This window comes from Rhinopithecus roxellana, chromosome 7 (assembly GCF_007565055.1).
Source record: "Rhinopithecus roxellana isolate Shanxi Qingling chromosome 7, ASM756505v1, whole genome shotgun sequence".
NCBI classification, from domain to species: domain Eukaryota; kingdom Metazoa; phylum Chordata; class Mammalia; order Primates; family Cercopithecidae; genus Rhinopithecus; species Rhinopithecus roxellana.
The window spans coordinates 3,354,366-3,374,779 of record NC_044555.1 but is presented as its reverse complement, the minus strand read 5'-3'; the positions used below and the strand labels follow the sequence as shown (position 1 = coordinate 3,374,779).

The 20,414-nt window shown below is 35.2% G+C and overlaps 1 protein-coding gene across 3 annotated transcripts in view; it reads left to right on the top strand.

Annotated features, from left to right (window-relative positions):
• DMD (dystrophin) overlaps positions 1 to 20,414 on the top strand; it is a 2,245,117-nt gene that overhangs the window by 840,156 nt on the left and 1,384,547 nt on the right. For all 3 annotated transcript variants that reach the window (XM_030933724.1, XM_030933725.1, XM_030933726.1), the window contains one exon: positions 1,671 to 1,832. In XM_030933724.1, the coding sequence (XP_030789584.1) occupies positions 1,671 to 1,832 (162 nt within the window). The remainder of the gene's footprint in view (positions 1 to 1,670; positions 1,833 to 20,414) is intronic.

Below are 20,414 nucleotides of genomic sequence, written 5' to 3'. Positions count from 1 at the left end.
AAGAAACTGGTACCACATTTGAGGTACGATATAGTAACAATTTTCACTTGATGAAAGACAATGGAGAGAGAAAAGAATGGAATCAAGAACTATTTAGAAGGTATAATAAATAATTAGTAATTGACTGATTAGATGCAACATGATGAAGGACATGATAGAGGAAGTAGAAATATCTGGAATTATGTCAAATGAAGGCAATCATTATTTGTATTTCGCCAAAACAGGAATAAATACAGAGAAGGAGGAAAAGCAAGTTGGGGAGTTGAGAAGTAGGTGAGAAGAGGATACGCAAGGAGTTCATATTTGGGAGTGTTAGCTTTTGGTGTTTGTAGAATATTCATGAGGAGATGTCCAATAGGGTGAGATAACATGCAACTATGGAGATCGAGGGGAAATCTGGACTTGAGAGATGTAGAGTTGAGAGGTGCCAGAATGTGAGGAGGAATTGAAGTTAAAGGTATGGGTAGAATGAGAAGAAAGGAAAGCCTAGGACAAAATCTTAATGGAGTCAAAATTTGTGGTACAGGGAGAAGTACTGGGAAAGCCTTCCCTCTTCCTGCAGCATCACTAAACTTCTCGTTCCTTTTCACTTAGTCTAGATGCCTTTAACTGTATTTTTACTTGGACAACGCTGTGTTATAGGTTGGCTTCATGGAAGAATAATGACATCACTAATATTTTTAAAGCTTAAGAACCAACATATATATTATTTATATATTATCTAATATTCTATATATAATATTAAAACCAAGATCATCTTAAAACCTCAATCATGCTCTGTGGGAAAGAAAGTTATATTGTACAAGATAATCACACCTATACATTGTATATTAAGGAAATGTATTTTAAATGACACATAACTTAATTCCCAATAAGTTGCCTGCCCTATTTCTTTTATAACTACTCTGTTAAAGGTGAGCAGATCCTTGAAGGGAAACCTTCCAATCTGTTCAGCATGCTATTTGTATTTGAAAATTGTTGAATTATCCTAATCATACTTATAGTAACAATCAAGATTAATTGCAGCTATATTAGGATTACTTATTATTTTTTCTACTTCAGCAGTAACACAAATCCATTTGTACAAACAATTTCCATAATCCAAATTGTGAAAGAAAGTAGGGAGAAAAAAGATCATCCAAAGCCAGTTGAAATAGTTTTCAAAATCAATCTTTAACCAGACTGTTATCTAAAATTCTGTTTTTGACAAGGAGCTGATTCTGAACAGATTGTACATGTGCCTCACTGGTGGAAGTAGATTATCTGTCTTGAATTGGATTGTGATGACGATGACCCTATTCTAAGCAAACCAAATCTCTTGAACTATATAATGAGATCAGGAGGAACATTCGACCTGAGAAAGACAGATTGCAATGACAGAGATGATTTTGCTAATTTTTTTTTTCCAGCCTCTTTCCTTAATGTACGTGATACTGTGATTTATTTTCATGCAGAGATCCCTGATCCTATAGTTTTGTTTGCTATTTATTTTTCTCCTTCACATTTTTTTTTTTTAAATCAGAGCTGAATGAGTGCCAGGAAGCTGCGAAGTCTATCTTACAAAAAGGTGATTGTGGAAGAGACTAGAATCTTCTTTCATTGTGCAGCAGGATTACAGAAAAGCTATCGAGTAAACATTTAACTGATACACTCTTATTCCTTCTCTTTAGGCTGTAAGGAGGCAAAAGTTGCTTGAACAGAGCATCCAGTCTGCCCAGGAGATCGAAAAATCCTTACACTTAATTCAGGAGTCCCTCACATTCATTGACAAGCAGTTGACAGCTTATATTGCAGACAAGGTGGACGCAGCTCAAATGCCTCACGAAGCCCAGGCAAGTACATCTGGGAATCAGCTTCCGTTCTTTTGTTTTTATTATGTGAACAAAATGTTGCAGAGTTTCTAACTTTAAACGTATTCAACTAGTTTTCCAGGGGGTTGTTTTGATTCACTGATTAGACTATTTGGAGGTAGGTAGAAAGAAAAAGGGGTCTGGATCACTAGTCTAAGATTTATTTTTTTAAACATGTAATGGAGGAATTTGAAATAAAGACAATTCAAAGACAGGAGCAATACGTTCTGGTGTTTCTGATTTCAAGCTATACTAAAAGCTAGAGGAAAACCATAGGAAAGTAAATGGTAAAGAAAATACTTTTTTGCCGGTTGTGGTGGCTCACGCCTGTAATCCCAGCCCTTTGGGAGGCCAAGGTCCGCAGTTCACGAGGTCAGGAGTTTGAGACCAGCCTGGCCAACATGGTGAAACCCCGTCTCTACTAAAAATACAAAAATTAGCCGGGTGTGGTGGTGGGCGCCTGTAATCCCAGCTACTCGGAAGGCTGAGGCAGGAGAATTGCTTGAACCTGGGAGGCGGAGGTTGCAGTGAGCCGAGATCACAGCACTGTACTCCAGCCTGGAATAGAGCGAGACTTTTTTATTTTCTTAAAAGAATATATTTTTTATGGCACTGTTGAAAATCAGTCTCAAACATTTTATTATAAACTCATCGTTGAGTTTAGTCACATGGTCTATATTTTATAAAAATGTGTTAGTTACAAGCAGTAACACAAAATTATCAATATAAATTTGCACCTCAGTTATTAATGCTCATGCTCAGTATAGCTACATGCACACACTCCCATGCTTCATTCAAACCAAAATATAAAACGTGTTTACCTGTTTTTCTAGAATGAGAATTAAAATAGTGATGAAAATAAATCTAAGTGGACTTTTCAATGAGTAAATTTTAGGCCATAACTAAATTTACACTCACTGTAAGAAGTATTTTTAAAATGCTATTCTCATTTTTTAATTAATATTTAAACATACGTGAAGTTATCATAGGTATTATTTATTCAAATGTCTTTAGGGTTGTGTGGTAGCAATTAATTTAGCTGCTTTTCAAATCTTGTGTACATGTTGTAAACCCAATCACCAAGTACATGCTATGATGTGAGGAGCACTAGAAGGTTAGCTGCAAATCTCAAAGCCTTCTCCCCACCAGTTGGTGAAGAGGTGTGAAGTTTTTCACTTTAAAATCAATTTGGGGGTGAAATATTAGATTTGTAGATCATGGTTACAATGCAACGACAGCTAATGAATTACAGTTAATAGGTGCCCCGGGTATCAGCATACACAATAGCATGATTTAGTTTACCATATTGTCTAAGTTTGACCAAGAATGTCCCTGATAATACGTGGCAGAGTATAGGTAGTTTTGATAGGCTTAAAAAGTCCAGGCAATATGGTTTCCTTGTCGAATGCTATACCATTGCAATAGGGGATGAAGAAAGAGAATTTGGGGAGAATCCTGATGATAAAATCCTCATCATAGTTTTTCACTGGGCAACAAGAGTAAATACTGTAGTAGAAGTGAGGAATAATAGTAAACATATTGAGGATTCAAGTTTTATTTTGTCTTGATATATAATGATTGTACATATTTTAGAGGGTAATTGTGATATGTTGATACATACCTACTCCAGTATATACATTTTTCAAACTTACACAAGCCAGGTTCTCTATCATTAACTATTCCTGAGTCTGTCCCAGTTGAAGTCATAATGAAAAAGGTTTTTTGATACATAATATTTATACATATTTCTGGGTACAACATTCATGTAATATTTTCTTACATGCATAGAATGTGTAACGATGAAGTCAGAGTATTAAGCGTATCCACCACAGGCAGGGTTTAGTAAAGTGCATGATAGGAATGAGTGATTGTTCCTGAATTGAGAAGAACTACATGATTATAAATGAAATTCAGAGTAGAACTGCTTTCATTTAAACTAATGACATGAGTTTTGAAGGAATGTTTGATGAAAAATGCTCGTGACTTTTTGAATGGAATTAAGGAAAATTTTGAGCAGTATGAATAGTAGACATTAATATTGCAAATTAGTACTTTAAAATACATAAAGAACTACATTGTGACAGACTTGTAGAATGAAATTATGAGTAGCAAATTTGATAGGCAAAGCTATTATACAATATATTGTCTTTGAAGGAGAATTGGAGCTTTTAGGGCAAAACATCTTTAGTTGAAAAGGTTGTGATAAGGGGCACTGTGTGTTTTTTCTTATTTAGAAATGGATTCAGGATTCTATAAACATTACTAGTTTTTAATAACAAAACATTTTGTTTGTTTTTTCTAAAAAAAAAAACTACAGTAAAAATGTTATTAATTACATCAGTAGAAAAGTACTTGCAAACAGCAGAACACAGATAAATTATGAAATTTCAGATCTTCTTGAAGAAAGAGATTTTTGGGTATTCAGCTCATATCCATTTTCCATGCATTTCAGGTTGTACCTGCATTACCAACATAGTTCTTGACATTGAGTCTCCTCAATAGTAATACATAATATTGGAAAATACAAGCCATCTGAAAGCTATTAAAACATTCTTCTGCTCCAAGGTTTTATTTTAATACGGCAGTAAGTGAATTGTTTCCCAGAACAGAGTTCTCAAGTACTCAGATTTGCTTCAAGGATTATTTTTCCTAAAAATCAACTCGAAATTCCCATGAAATAGAGAGTCAAAAGTTAGATAGCGAAATAACATAAGCACAGTGTGTAAGATGAAGGATCCACTAAGAATGCCACCAAAATGACATTTTAAATATAGAAAGAGATGGGGGGGGGGAGAGAGAGAGAGAGAGAGAGAGAGAGAGAGAGAGAGAGAGAGAGAGAGATGAAAGAAAGAAAGAAAAGAATAGGGGCTAACTTTAATGCATTGTATTAACAAAAATATGTTTCTATAAATTTGCATTTAAAGATAAAGTTATTGCTAATTAAAATATTAGTGCCCTATAATTTCTCTTTTCATAAATGGTATAGTTAGCTTAATTCATGACTGAGAAGCAGGAAAAAATGTACGATGTTACCATATTTAGTCTTTGAAATATATGCTCAGATTCTCTGTCATATACTGGTCACACAGATTTGTTGGTGTCTGACTCCACCGTGTGGTGCACTGAGAGTTTTGCTACTTAATTTGAAACTGTTAGAGCATTATTTTTTCTGCATTTTAAGATCGTTTGAGATCTTCAGGTATAAAAAGCTATTGCATTCAGGAAATGCATAAAATATGTATAACTTTCTGACAACCATACCCTTGTTATATATAAAAGTAGATGTAGATCAGGATACTTCTTTACATTCACATTTGCGTTTATTGCTATAGGAAAGAAAAGAGTTGCTCACTTCCTTAGCATGTTAATTGATCAGTTATTTCTCATGGCTAGAAAACTGAGCCCTCTGATTTTGAATTGGACTTAAAATTATTTGACTTATTTTAGTGACATGAGCTTACTTACAGAAGCAAGACTTAACCTTTTAGAAAATCTGCGTGCTGCAAGGATATAAGAGCATGTGTTGACCTAGGAGTATTTTATTTCAAAATATAACACTTAGCCAAATCACAGGCTTCAATTATATGACCACAGCATCAAACTACCCAGTGTCAGCTCATTTAATGAGAGGTTTTATTAAAATACAAAATTAAGAAAAGATGTGTTGAAACAGAATAAAGCAAATTGGGAAAACTCTTCTAGATAAGGAAATATATCTTAGAAAACAGAAACTTTAGAATTACTTCCAAAGTACTATGATTAAAAACATAACAACTTATGAGTATTCCTTGGAAATAATTTAAAAAATAAAATCACCAAATTGTATAACTGCAAAGAAACATGTGGAACAAATTTAGTCATTTACTGCTCAATTTTTCAGAACTATGTATTGAAGCACAGAGTTTTAGTTTTGGCACCTAAAATCTTATAGCAGAAGTCTAAGTAACCATGCTGAACCCCAGAGCAATCAAATCAAAATCTATAGGTGAATTTGGTCTTCAGAATTTTTGGAAACTTTTTCACTCATTCTAATGTGTAGCTAAGTTTGAGAATGGCTTTGGATGGTTCCTTACTAGTACTGACTAAATTGTTCCAGAGTATTTTTCATGTAACATTTTCTATCACTCTTTTATAAAGATTCTCTTCTATGACTGTGTCAGCATTTCAATGGGAGGGAGTCCCAGTGGCAATCATACTACTGGTGACATTCTCTCCTATTTTGATTTTTTCCTCTAATGGAAAATGGGTGATGGAAGAAAATATAGCTGAGAGCTATCGCACAAATTTTAATTTAGGCAAATAGAATGTTCAATATAGATGTTTGAGGCTGAACTCAGCTTGGCTTTCTTCAATTCGTTTTTTTCTAACCACATTTGTTAACATGCCAATTAACTTGCATATGGCTCTTAATCATTTTAGGGGACAGTGACAACTATGTATAAACAGCTACTTAAATGTCTTGTAATTTTTTAAATTACAGAGATACTTTCACATACATTTTTTTTTTCCTTTTCCACTAATTTCAGTGTTGAATCTTTGATATGTAAGAACAACCCAACATGGGCACCTGTTGAAAGTCACCATGTCATTATATGTTGATGAACATTTTGTAGGGGAGACCATGGCCCTGTTGCTTAGATTACTGCAAGCAAGAGCAGAGTTGCCTAGCAGTGGCTCCAATATCTTTACTATTCTATTTGTTTTTTCCCAAAGAATTCTGATCTCTCTTTTTTTTAAATTTTTATTTATTTATTTATTTATTTTATTATACTTTAAGTTTTAGGGTACATGTGCACAACGTGCAGGTTTGTTACATATGTATACTTGTGCCATGTTGGTGTGCTGCACCCATCAACTCGTCATTTACGTCAGGCATAACTCCCAATGCCATCCCTCCCCTTTCTCCCCTCCCCATAATAGGCTGCCTTGTGTGACGTTCCCCTTCCAGAGTCCAAGTGATCTCATTGTTCACTTCCTACCTATGAGTGAGAACATGCGGTGTTTGGTTTTCTGTTCTTGTGATAGTTTGCTGAGAATGATGGTTTCCAGCTATATCCATGTCCCTACAAAGGACACGAACTCATCCTTTTTTATGGCTACATAGTATTCCATGGTGTATATGTGCCACGTTTTCTTAATCCAGTCTGTCACAGATGGACATTTGGGTTGATTCCAAGTCTTTGCTATTGTGAATAGTGCCACAATAAACATGTGTGCATGTGTCTTTATAGCAGCATGATTTATAATCCTTTGGGTATATCCCCAGTAGTGGGATGGCTGGGTCATATGGTACATCTAGTTCTAGATCCTTGAGGAATCCCCATACTGTTTTCCACAGTGGTTGAACTAGTTTACGGTCCCACCAACAGTGTAAGTGTTCCAATTTCTCCACATCCTCTCCAGCACCTGTTGTTTCCTGACTTTTTAATGATTGCCATTCTAACTGGTGTGAGATAGTATCTCATTGTGGTTTTGATTTGCATTTCTCTGATGGCGAGTGATGATGAGCATTTTTTCATGTGTCTGTTGGCTGTGTGAATGTCTTCTTTTGAGAAATGTCTGTTCATATCCTTTGCCCACTTTTTGATGGGGTTGTCTGTTTTTTTCTTGTAAATTTGTTTGAGTTCTTTGTAGGTTCTGGATATTAGCCCTTTGTCAGATGAGTAGATTGCAAACATTTTCTCCCGTTCTGTAGGTTGCCTGTTCACTCTGATGGTAGTTTCTTTTGCTGTGCAGAAGCTCTTTAGTTTAATTAGATCCCATTTGTCAATTTTGGCTTTTGCTGCCGTTGCTTTTGGTGTTTTAGACATGAAGTCCTTGCCCGTGCCTATGTCCTGAATTGGTATTACCTAGGTTTTCTTCTAGGGTTTTTATGGTATTATGTCTAACATTTAAGTCTCTAATCCATCTTGAATTAATTTTCATATAAGGAGTAAGGAAAGGATCCAGTTTCAGCTTTCTACTTATGGCTAGCCAATTTTCCCAGCACCATTTATTAAATAGGGAATCCTTTCCCCATTTCTTGTTTTTCTCAGGTTTGTCAAAGATCAGATGGCTGTAGATGTGTGGTATTATTTCTGAGGACTCTGTTCTGTTCCATTGGTCTATATCTCTGTTTTGGTACCAGTGCCATGCTGTTTTGGTTACTGTAGCCTTGTAGTATAGTTTGAAGTCAGGTAGCATGATGCCTCCAACTTCATTCTTTTGGCTTAGGATTGTCTTGGCTATGTGGGCTCTTCTCTGGTTCCATATGAACTTTAAAGTAGTTTTTTCCAATCTTGTGAAGAAAGTCATTGGTAGCTTGATGGGATGGCATTGAATCTATAAATAACCTTGGGCAGTATGGCCATTTTCACGATATTGATTCTTCCTATCCATGAACATGGTATGTTCTTCCATTTGTTTGTGTCTTCTTTTATTTCACTGAGCAGTGGTTTGTAATTCTCCTTTAGGAGGTCCTTCACATCCCTTGTAAGTTGGATTCCTAGGTATTTTATTCTCTTTGAAGCAATTGTGAATGGGAGTTCACTCATGATTTGGCTTTCTGTTTGTCTGTTATTGGTGTATAGGAATGCTTGTGATTTTTGCACATTAATTTTGTATCCTGAGACTTTGCTGAAGTTGCTTATCAGTTTAAGGAGATTTTGGGCTGAGACGATGGGGTTTTCTAAATATACAATCATGTCATCTGCAAACAGGGAGAATTTGACTTCTTTTCCTAACTGAATACCCTTGATTTCTTTCTCTTGCCTGATTGCCCTAGCCAGAACTTCCAACACTATGTTGAATAGGAGTGGTGAGAGAGGGCATCCCTATCTTGTTCCAGTTTTCAAAGGGAATGCTTCCAGTTTTTGCCTATTCAGTATGATATTGGTATTGGCTGTGGGTTTTTGTTTGTTTGTTTGTTTGTTTGTTTGTTTGTTTGAGACGGAGTCTCGCTCTGTCGCCCAGGCTGGAGTGCAGTGGCCGGATCTCAGCTCACTGCAAGCTCCGCCTCCCGGGTTTATGCCATTCTCCTGCCTCAGCCTCCCGAGTAGCTGGGACTACAGGCGCCCACCACCTCGCCCGGCTAGTTTTTTGTATTTTTTTTAGTAGAGACGGGGTTTCACCGTGTTAGCCAGGATGGTCTCTATCTCCTGACCTCGTGATCCGCCCGTCTCGGCCTCCCAAAGTGCTGGGATTACAGGCTTGAGCCACCGCGCCCGGCCTTGGCTGTGGGTTTGTCATAAATAGCTCTTATTATTTTGAGATGTGTTCCATCAATACCGAATTTATTGAGAGTTTTTAGCATGAAGGGCTGTTGAATTTTGTCAAAGGTCTTTTCTGCATCTTGAGATAATCATGTGGTTTTTGTCTTTGGTTCTGTTTATATGCTGGATTATGTTTATTGATTTGCATATGTTGAACCAGCCTTGCATCCCAGGAATGAAGCCCACTTGATCATGGTGGATAAGCTTTTTGATGATTTTTTGTAACCTCGTGTCCCATATAGTAGACTTATGAGCAGGCATAGAGGAAGGAAACAAATTACCTTCAAAGAAGAGGGCCTCATAATTAAATATTGAAAAATATTGCCATGTTTTGCTCGCCAAACTAGGACGTCAGGTGTTCCAGAGTCTGCTACAGACCAGACTTCCTCCTTCCATCTCTTTTTCCCTCCCATTGACAATGTGAGTACAATTTAGAAAACAGGGAATTTTTAAACCAAATAAAACTATTAATTTAAACTAGTTGCAGTAACTGCACATTAAAAAAGAATTTATAATTGCAGTCTTCCTGTGTTTATTAAAGAAGCTAAATCTTATAACTCACTTTAAATATGATCGGTCATATTTAAATATAAACATTCCAAGCTATCAAAATCAATGGCTTAAAAATAAAGATATAACTGCAGATTTTGGTCTATCAGATTGAGCTTATGATTTCATTAGGGAATAAAACAGACTCTTATACTGTAGATAGGCACATTTGATTGCCAAACGACTTGCAGCAGTGTAACTTTACAGCCTGCTTTACTGATTTATGAGTTAGACAGCAGAAACCTGCAAAGAGGGAATTTATGTGATAATTAGATAATTTAATCAGAGAAGAAAAAATGGAGAACTAATCCAGCGAGTCGGGCTCAAATTTTAAATCCCATATAGCCATAGCTGTAGACTTATTTTTTTTTTTCTTTTTACACAGCACAGTAGATATGATGGTAAACCTAGTGCAGTTAATTTTGAATCTGTTCTAACCTTGAAATGCCACCCCTATGTGTTGCTATGTAGAACTTAATACTCTCCATTTCAGAATAACTCTTATTAGATTCACATGTTTAAAAGTGTGGGAAACAGTCACAAACAAAAGTTGCAGGAGATGTAAAATACTAGAAACTTTACAGCCACACGTCACTGACTGTACCTGGAAAACCTGTACAGTATTATGTCCGTACAGGCTATATGATAAAGATATAGATTTCTTTCATATTAATTTGATGCATACATTTTAAGTCTGCAGTTAAGCTATAGTACGCTTTTGTAAAAATCTCTCTACAAATTATAAATATAAGGATGAAATTATTAAAAGTAATGGCAAAAACTGCAATTACTTTTGCACCAACCTAATGACATCACGCTACAGTCACAGTGAAGACTATGGCAACACTCTGAATATTTATCCAAATTTATCCTATCCTGTTATTTCCCAGGTTTCTCTTATACAAATGGATGTTTACTCCGAAGATAGCCCACAGAAAATTTATCGACCTAAAATGCACAGCCAGATAACACATAGCCTAACATACTATGTTTTATTTTTCTTTCAGAATTTATCGTGATTGTTAAATCTTTTATTTGCTTTTCTAAAATTTTCCCTATCTACTCCCATTCTCTACCAACTAAAGTTCAGCTGTAAGACCGTGGGCCACCTAGCGGATTTCCAACAGATAGCTGGCAAATTTATTGAATTCCACTGAGGTTTAGTCACTAAGTATGTACCAGACAAATGTGATAGGTAATGTAAAATTTTAAAATGTGAATAAACCTAAAATGGTCCTTGCTATCTTGCCACTCGTTAGATAGCACCAAAGAAAAATAAAAGTTTAGGAATTGCTGGCCACTTACGTTTACCATAATAGTCAAGAACCATTTTTCCAATGGAACTTGATAGTATCATAATGATATCTTGTCATAGTGCTTTATGATTGCCCAACTTTGAAGCTCTGAAAACCTTTCCAAAATACTTGAAATAGTACAAAATGGAACTCTTCACATGAAAAGGAATGACTAAAGAAAAGTACCTATTTCAGCCTCTCTATGTATTACATCCTTTTTAAGGATTATGCCATGTGAATGTCTAATATTATCAAAGCATTCACATTATTTGATAATTACAACAGCCTAATGAGGTATAAAAGTCATGTGTTTACGGGAATATTTGAAAACACTAGATTAATGGTAGAGGCATGGGATGAGAACAGGATGTGAATGAAAATGGACACAAAGGTTTAGGGGTTAATAAAAAACATCCTAAAGTTGGAGTGTGGTGATGTATACATGACTCTATAAATTTACTAAAGTTCATTGACTTATATGTTTAAAATGAAAATTTTATGGTATGTAAATTATACCTCAAAGTTGTTTTTAAAAACCTGTTGAATAGAGAATATATCAACTACTATTATATATTTAAAAAGATAATTTAAGGTTACCATCAACTTTTTCACGCCATTATTTTGATGCATAGTAAAGGGTGAAATGTCATGAATGTTGTTAAATAACCTGGAATTAACTTAAATGGTAGATATTTATTGATGGCCTACTGATGTCCACAAGATCTTACACAGTAATATCATAATGTTTCCATTATTTACATTCTATTACATTAAATGAATTTTAACGCTAAAGCATTTTTACTGAAGCTGATATTTTGACTCAGATCTGCTTTCTCCACTTTAATAATTAGCCCTTTATCAAGTGAAAATTAACCTACAAGTACAATCTCCCAATTATTTCTATGCAGCATTCCAAAATGTTCCCTAGAGTTTGATTTACTCATTTGTTTATTTTGAAAAGTAACCATAATTATTTGAAAATATGTTATTTCTATTTTTAATTATTGTAGGCATATAGTAGGTATACAGAGTTTACATGAGATATTTTGATACAGGTATGCAATGCATAGTAATCACATCGGGGTAAATGGGGTATCTATCACCTCAAGCATCTATCCTTTGTGATGTAAAAAATTCAGTTGTACTATTTTAGTTATTTTTAAATGGACAATTACTTTTTTATTATGGTCATCCTATTCTAGCAAATACTAGGTCTTACTCATTATTTCTAATTTTTGTACCCGTTAACCATCCCCACTTCCTCCCCAACCCCTGATTACCCTTCCCAGCCTCTAGTAAGGATCCTTCTGCTCTCTATCTCCAAAGTTCAATTACCTTAATTTTTAGCTCCCACAAATAACTGAGAACATGGGATGTTTGTCTTTCTCTGCCTGGCTTATTTCACTTAAAATAATAACCTACAATTCCATCCATGTTATTGGAAATGACAGGATGTCATTCTTTTTTATGGCTGAATAGTACTCTATTGTGTATATGTACCATATTTTCTTCTTTCATTTTTTTAATGGACATTTAGGTTGCTTCCAAATCTTGACTTTTGTGACTAGTGCTGCAATAAAACATGGGAGTACAGATATCTCTTCAATGTACTGATGTTCTTTCTTTTTTTTTTTTTTTTTTTTTTTTTTTTTTTTTTTTTGAGACGGGGTCTTGCTCTGTCTCCCAGGCTGGAATGCATTGGTGTGATCTCGGCTCACTGCAAGCTCTGCCTCCCGGGTTCACACCATTCTCCTGCCTCAGCCTCCCAAGTAGCTGGGACCACAGGCGCCCACCACCATGCCCGGCTAACTTTTTTTTTTTTTTTTTTTGTATTTTTAGTAGAGATGGGGTTTCACTGTGTTAGCCAGGGTGGTCTTGATCTCCTGACCTCCTGATCTGCCCACCTCGGCCTCCCAAAGTGCTGGGATTACAGGCGTGAGCCGCAGCGCCCGGCCAACTGATGTTCTTTCTTTTGGGTATGTACCCAGCAGTGGGATTGCTGGATTGTATGGTAGCTCTGTTTTTAGTTTTCTGAGGAATATCCAAACTGTTTTCCACAGTGGTTTTACTAGTTTACATTCCCACCAACAGTGTATGAGGGTTTCCTATTCGCCACATCCTTGCCAACATTTGTTTTTGCTTGTTTTATAAATAAAACCATTCGAGTTGGAGTGAGATTATGTCTAATTGTGGTTTTGATTTACATTTCTCTTATGACCAGTGATATTGAGAACCTTTTCATATACCCATTCGTCATTTATCTTCTTTCAAAAAAAGTGTCTACTCAGATATTTTGCCCATTTTTAATCAGATTATTAGTTTTTTCCTATAGAGTTGTTTTAGCTCTTTATATATTCTAGTTGTTGATCCCTTGTCAGATGGGTAGTTTGGAAATATTTTCTCCCATTCCGTGGGTTGTCTCTTTACTTCGTGAGTTGTATCCTTTGCTGTGAAGGAGGTTTTTAACTTGGTATGATACCATTTGTCCTTTTTGCTTTGGTTGCCTGTGTTTGTGGGGTATGGCTCAAGAATTTCTTGCCCAGACCAGTGTTCTGGAGATTTTCCCCCATGTTTTCTTGTAGTGGTTTCATAATTTGAGGTCTTAGATGTAAGTATTTAATCCATTTTGATTTGATTTCTATATACAGTTGAAGATAGAGGTCTCGTTTTTTTCTTCTGCATTTGGATATCCAATTTTGCCAGCACCATTTATTAAAGGACTCCTTTCCCCAATGTGTGTTCTTGGCACTTTGTCAAAAAACTAAGTCACTGTAGATGTATGGCTTTATCTCTGGGTTCTGTATTCTGTTCCATTGGTCTATGTGTCTGCACTTATGCCAGTACCATGCTGTTTCAGTTACTAGAGCTGTGTAGTATAATTTAAAGTCAGGTAAAGTGATTCCTCCAGTTTCGTTCTTTTTTGCTTAGGATATATTTGGCTATTCTGGGTCTTCTGCAGTTCCATATAAATTTTAAGACTGTTTTTTCTGTTTCTGTGAAGAATGTCATTGTTAGAAAATACATTATTATAATGGACTCTTCTATTATTGTCATTACAACTAAGCATAACATCATTTCTCAGGTATATTACAAGTAATAATAATTATATACAATGTCCAGTTTTTTATTTTTAAAAGATTCTGTGGTCAAGTTTACACAGAAAAATTTATATGCTTTACTTCTCTGCTGGAGATTTTTGACCCACTTTTTTGTATTTTCAAAATTAAAAGTTTAAGTTAAATTTGATAAGACGCCACAGACACCTTTTCCTCTAGAAATGTGTTGATATACCACAAAACTCATATGTCAAGGAACAATGTAGGGGAAACACTGAAATAGAATGCTTCCTTTGGCCCTGTTGCATATTTCTGATAAAAGTCAAAACTTCTTTAGCTGGCAAAACTTAATTTATAGGTAATATTTTTCTAAGTTACTCAACTTATGGATGTTTTAAAAAAAGAGTAGTAAAAAGCTCTGTGAATGTCTTCTTTTTTTTACTTGTTGAATTATTATAAAGTATAACCTGAAACTTTTCAACATTATTTTTTTCTATGAAAATAATTATATTTCTTGCACGTTCCTATCTTTGGAAAGTACATATCATCTCAAATCTTTTGGTAGATTTTCTCTCTTTAGTTTTCTAAGTACGTGTGATATGTGGCCATTTCCCTTTCTTGAAAATAACAATTTCAAAATTACTATCTCTTTCGCAATTACTAATCTAACAGTGGTACATTCCTCCATCAATCAATAGTCTCAACATGAAATATTTTACTTTTTTTCTAAAATATTTTCTTTTCTCTAAGTTTTTCCTGTCTTTGACACCACAGAAACTCCAATAATTATTTGATACCGTTTTCTTTATTCCATTACTTTAGACAGCTACAGTATAATTTTGCTTGCCATTTTCTGTTATTTATTGGATATATGAGAATGGTTTGATGAGGTAAAGCATGATTTTTTAAAAAAAACCCTGCTCTCTTCTCAGTTAATTGTAAAGTCCTGTATTTAAAATGTGATTAATGTTTGATGGATTTTTTTTGTTCTACAATTTTGCCCTTTACCATGTTCAGTGGAAAAATGGTTAATTCGATTTCACTTATTTTCCTACTTGTTTTTTTTTTTTTTTTGTTTTGTTTTGTTTTTGTTTTTGTTTTTTGAGATGGAGTCTCACTCTATTGCCCAGGCTGGAGTGCAGTGGCACAATCTTGGCTCACTGCAAACTCTGCCTCCCAGGTTCAAGTGATTCTCCTGCCTCAGCCTCCCAAAGTGCTGGCATTACAGGCGTGAACTGCTGCGCCCCGCCATTCCTACTTTGAATATATAGTGCTGTGAACATAATTACTGCATGCTCAAATGCCTTTTTAAAATAATGGAATGATGAGATAAGCTCAAATGTCTTTTTTTCATAATGGAATGATATAATTTGCCTTCTGTTACTTGAGATGGATGAAGAAAATCTAGTGCTTCTGAAAGGTATTGGATTGAGAACCCCTCATAGAGCATATGTGAGTGTTCAAGTCAGTATCCCTGATTTGCTCTTTCCTCTTACTTTGTTTCCGTTAGAATTTTCTGATTTTTATATGAAGCCAGGCTGATAATTTCACAAGATCAGTTGTTTGGGGTTGGTTTATTTGTTTTCTTCAAATGCTTACTATCCATATCCCACTAGATGTATATGTTAGGTGAAAATATAACTCAAATTATACATCCTTCACATCTTTGGACACCTTAGAGATCTGGTAGACAAGTATAAAGATCATTTTCCTTTGGATTACATCTTCTGTCTCCAGTGTTTTCTTCTACAATTTTATTTTCTTGCATGATATTCCCATAATGCCACAAAAGAAAATGATTACATTGTCTTTTTCATGAGTGATTTTAATATAGGAGATTGTTCTTCCCAGAAGTTTCAATAATACTTTGTTATTTGTACAAGTGACTTATCTATTTCACAGTCAGCCTGCACTAAAGTGATAAGCATTTTTCACTTATGTGTTTCCAGAATAAAATTCTGATGAGGTTAGGTAAATTAGGTGGTAAAAGATATCCTAAATACAAACTAAAAGTTAATTATAATTTAAATGTAAAATTTGTGGAATTAATGTGTAAAGATGCTGGCAAAATATAAATGTCACGCATGTTTTACAGCTTACCCATAGTGGAATCAATTGGAAATATAAATACATTTGATTTTACAATTTTAGTAATGAATTGAATTATTATTAATGAATATATTAAGTATGTTGGATAGCCTTTTTCCAAATCTACTTGTGTGATACACTCTGTCAAAAAAAAGCAGAAGGATAACATCCACAAAGTATTGTATGACTCTTGGATATACACAATGCATATTAATAAATATTCTGAGAAGTTCTGTAGTATAGACACATGTTCATCTTCACTTTCCAAAATACGTTTAACCACTGGATTCTTTTTAATGCATAATCTACTCAATGCGTAAAGAAATTTTTATCTCTAATCATATTGGAACAGTACTACAAATATGTGAATTTCTCTAGAAATGCCTATAAATTATGAAAAAGTCTCATTTTATATGATGTTCAGTGATGATTTTTATCAATGTTAACAATTTTAGTGGTGGCAACCTTTGTAAAACCACAGAAGCTCATCCTCAACAGTTTCTCTAACCATTTAATAGAAATATGTATATTTCATCTTCCATGGAATGCTTTGCATTGAACTCCAAATTGCCTAACCTTCCTCTCACAGGTTACTTGGTCCTTCATATCCCCTGCCAACAGATAAAAGTCAAGTGTTTGTTTATATGTTTGTAAGTTATTGTTGTCCCTATTATTTATGACTTATGACAACAATATGGCTCATTTGGGAAAATGTGGAACTTATCAGAAAGGCCTGTGTTGCAATGATCACTTATGCTATCTTGGCTTTGCTTTGTAATGCCAAGCTTCTAGAATTTCCAGGGGCAGTCTATGAAGAAAAAAGTTATAAATAGAAAATTAAATGCTGGATTATAGAAGGGTCTCTTGCAAGTGAGAGGACTGAAACTTAAGGCTCTATAGCTTCATACTAATTCCTCATCTGGATAGTAATTCTTTACTGACTCACAGTCTTTCCTTCCGTTAAATTAAACCCACACACTCTGGATGTCACAAGCCTAATCTTTGCTAGCTTGTTTCCTACAGCCTAAAATGAGATCCTATATTCTTATTCTCTGACCCTCCAAGACCCCTTCTCAGCCATATGCTAGTTAAATTATGTCGACTTCCTAAAAATCACCAGATTATACAACAGATATTAATTTTTATCTTTCTGATCACAGATCATGAGTTTTTCTTTTTAATTTTTTTTATTGTACTCTAAGTTCTAGGGTATGTGTGCACAACGTGCAGGTTTGTTACATACGTATAGGTGTGCCGTGTTGGTGTGCTGCACCCATTAACTTGTCATTTACATTAGGTGTATCTCCTAATGCTATCCTTCCCCCCTCCCCCAACCTCACAATAGGCCCCAGTGTGTGATGTTAGTTTTTCTATTGCATTACATATATTTCTGCTTTGTAATTTACTTATATATCTACATTTTGCCTCTCAAAATAAAGCTTCTGGAGGTATAGGGGCAATGGTTTTGTTCTCACTGTGTGGAATTGAGTAGTAGAAGCTGAACAATGTATTGAATTGAATTAACTAAATGCTATCGACATATAAATAAGATTAAATTTCTTTTTTTCCCCCCACAAATGTCTATTTGGAGGATACTTTTATTTTAAAACCATAATTAAAGAGGGAGTATAATTGTTCGAATGGCAGCAACTTTGTTACTTCGTAGTTATTTTACCTTGCGCGTGCTGACATTTCTACTTCATTTGTAAATGAAGATGATAAATACTTCTGTTAATATGATTAAGAGATGGAATTAATTATATAAAGTGTGAGTGCATAAGTTCACGCAAATGTCTGCAGTGGTGAGGATACTGATGATGATTTCTTTATTTATGTTTTGTTTGCTCTTCTTTGACACCTCTGGTATAAAAGGTTAAGGGACTATGTGTATACTTCATTTTTTCCTCTACTAACCTTGGAGGCTAACGGGATGGAAAAACTTTTAAATACATGTACACAGATATGATTACGGATGTGTAATTTGGGCCCTCTACCCTCTCTGAGTATATTCTCATTTTTTCCCCATCAGTTTCCTTTCACAGTAACCACAATTGCTATTCAAGTTTCATCACTTTGACTTAAACTCCACCTTGATTCTCTCCTCTCATCCTCAGCAGATACCTAGGGTTTTGTGCTTATGAGGAAATGACATGTTTTATCGCTGATAACTTATAACTAAATATTTGTGCAAGCAACATAGACAGGTATTTTTACATATACTGTCACATCTGATCTTTTTGACCAAAACCAATGTAGTTGACTACTGAAGAAATGAGAATTTCTCAGATAAGAAAACCTCATTGCTGGCTTGCTATTATCATTCTTGGGCTAGACATGAGGAAATCAAGGTTCGGAACATGTTGATGCTTTGTCCAAGGTGGCAAGAGAGAGCCCTGAAATTTAAATCATGATTAATGTTAACATGATTTCACCCTGATACTCAGAGAGCACCAAGTAGGAAACATTCAACTTCTTGCATCTTCACATCTTACTTTTGTTTTCTGAGAAAGAGCCACCTCTACTCCTGCTAATATTTTCCTTTGGCCCTGAGCTTTGTGCTTCACTCTGGTTTCCTTGCTTTAAACAGGGTTTTTTACCTAACCAATTTCTTCTTACATTAAAAAAAAAAAAAATCACTTTATCTGTTGGCTCCTTTCATGTAGCCTCAAAGTACGTTTAAGTCTGATTGACCTGAATTTTATTATGTGTAGAGACAAAACTCTGCAAAAGTAATTTAAACTATTTTTGTAAGAATGCTCCTTGATCCTTAATCAGGGCAGCACTTGAAAATACGATTTCTGTTCTCATCATCCACGGCCTCTCTTCTAGCTCCAATGGTCATTAACCACCTCATGTACCCTGATTACTATTGATCCCATTGAACCTATCTGAAACTGACACTGTTAACCTCTCTCTCTCATTCTTAAAATTCTCACATCAATTGATGTGAGATTTTCTCTCTTTTCTAGTTCTTCTTTTCCTTCTCTTTGACTGTTGTTTCTATTTATTTGGTGCTTTTCTTTCCATGTTGGTTAAATTTCTGTGTTCTCCATGGTTCTCGATTTGCTCTCTTCCTGCTTTCCTCTAACACTTGAAAACACTGAAAAAAATACATATTATACAAATGTACTATTTCTCTTTCTCTCTCTCTATACAGACACACATAGTGATTATTAAAATGCAAACTCACGTCAACATACTGCTGATTTGCGTCGCATTTCTTTCCTATGAATTTCCTTAGTTATTAAATATTAGCAATAAAACTACTGTTATCTGTGATTATGATCAATTTCAAATTTTGAAATTCATCTTCATGATCAAAATAGTGGAAACCATTCATTTGGAACATAAGATTATTTAGTACCTGATTTCCACCTACATTTCTTGTTATATTTTTGCCAAACTCCTTATGTTCTTCAGCGCCCTGTCTCCACACCTTGTTTCTGTTCAACCAGAAATGCTTTTGTTTTTACAACTCCTATATCCTTGCATATCCAGTATGCATATACAGTATTTAGGACTCTTATTTAGAAGTAACAAAATTGAAGTAACTAAAGCAAAACAAATGAGAGAGAGATTTGTCGTATGGAAACAGTAATGTGTCATAGAAACCAAGGACAATAATAAAGTTTTGACTGAAGAAGGGACTAATGCCTGTGTTTTGGTTATTTATGGTAGCCATTTATTATTCCTGCTAATGGTTTTGCGGGTTAAGAAAGCTCACCTGAATGGTTCTCTTTTGGGGTTTCTTATGTGATTTTAGTCCATCGTTGGCTGATACTATAGCAACCTGAAGCTCAACTGGGCTGAACATCCAAGATCACTCACTCACGTGGCTAGCAGTTGTTGGTTGAAAGCCTACTTGTAATTGTTACTGAAGCATGTATCCATGGCTTTTTCATCTGACTTAGCTTTCTCAGAGCATAATATGTTGGATGGATTCTAAAAGGGAGCACCCTAAGAATGACTGTTCTAAAAATACAGAAGTGGAAGCTGCCAGGCCACTTAAGGACTTTTGCCATAACTGGCAATTGGACTATATTCTATTGGTCAAAGCAGTCAAAGAGTCAACCCAGATTTAAAGAGCTGAAGAAATAAACGTCACCTCTTGATGAGGGAATGGTAGGAGGAGCATGTGCTGTGGAAGCTATTATTGCAGCCGTCTTTTGAAAATGCTATCTACAGGCTGGACGCGGTGGCTCACACCTGTAATCCCAGCACTTTGGGAGGCTGAGGCAGGTGGATCACTTGAGGTCAGGCGTTTGAGACCAGCCTGACCAACATGGTAAAACCCCGTCTCTGCTAAAAAGTGTAAAAATTAGCTGG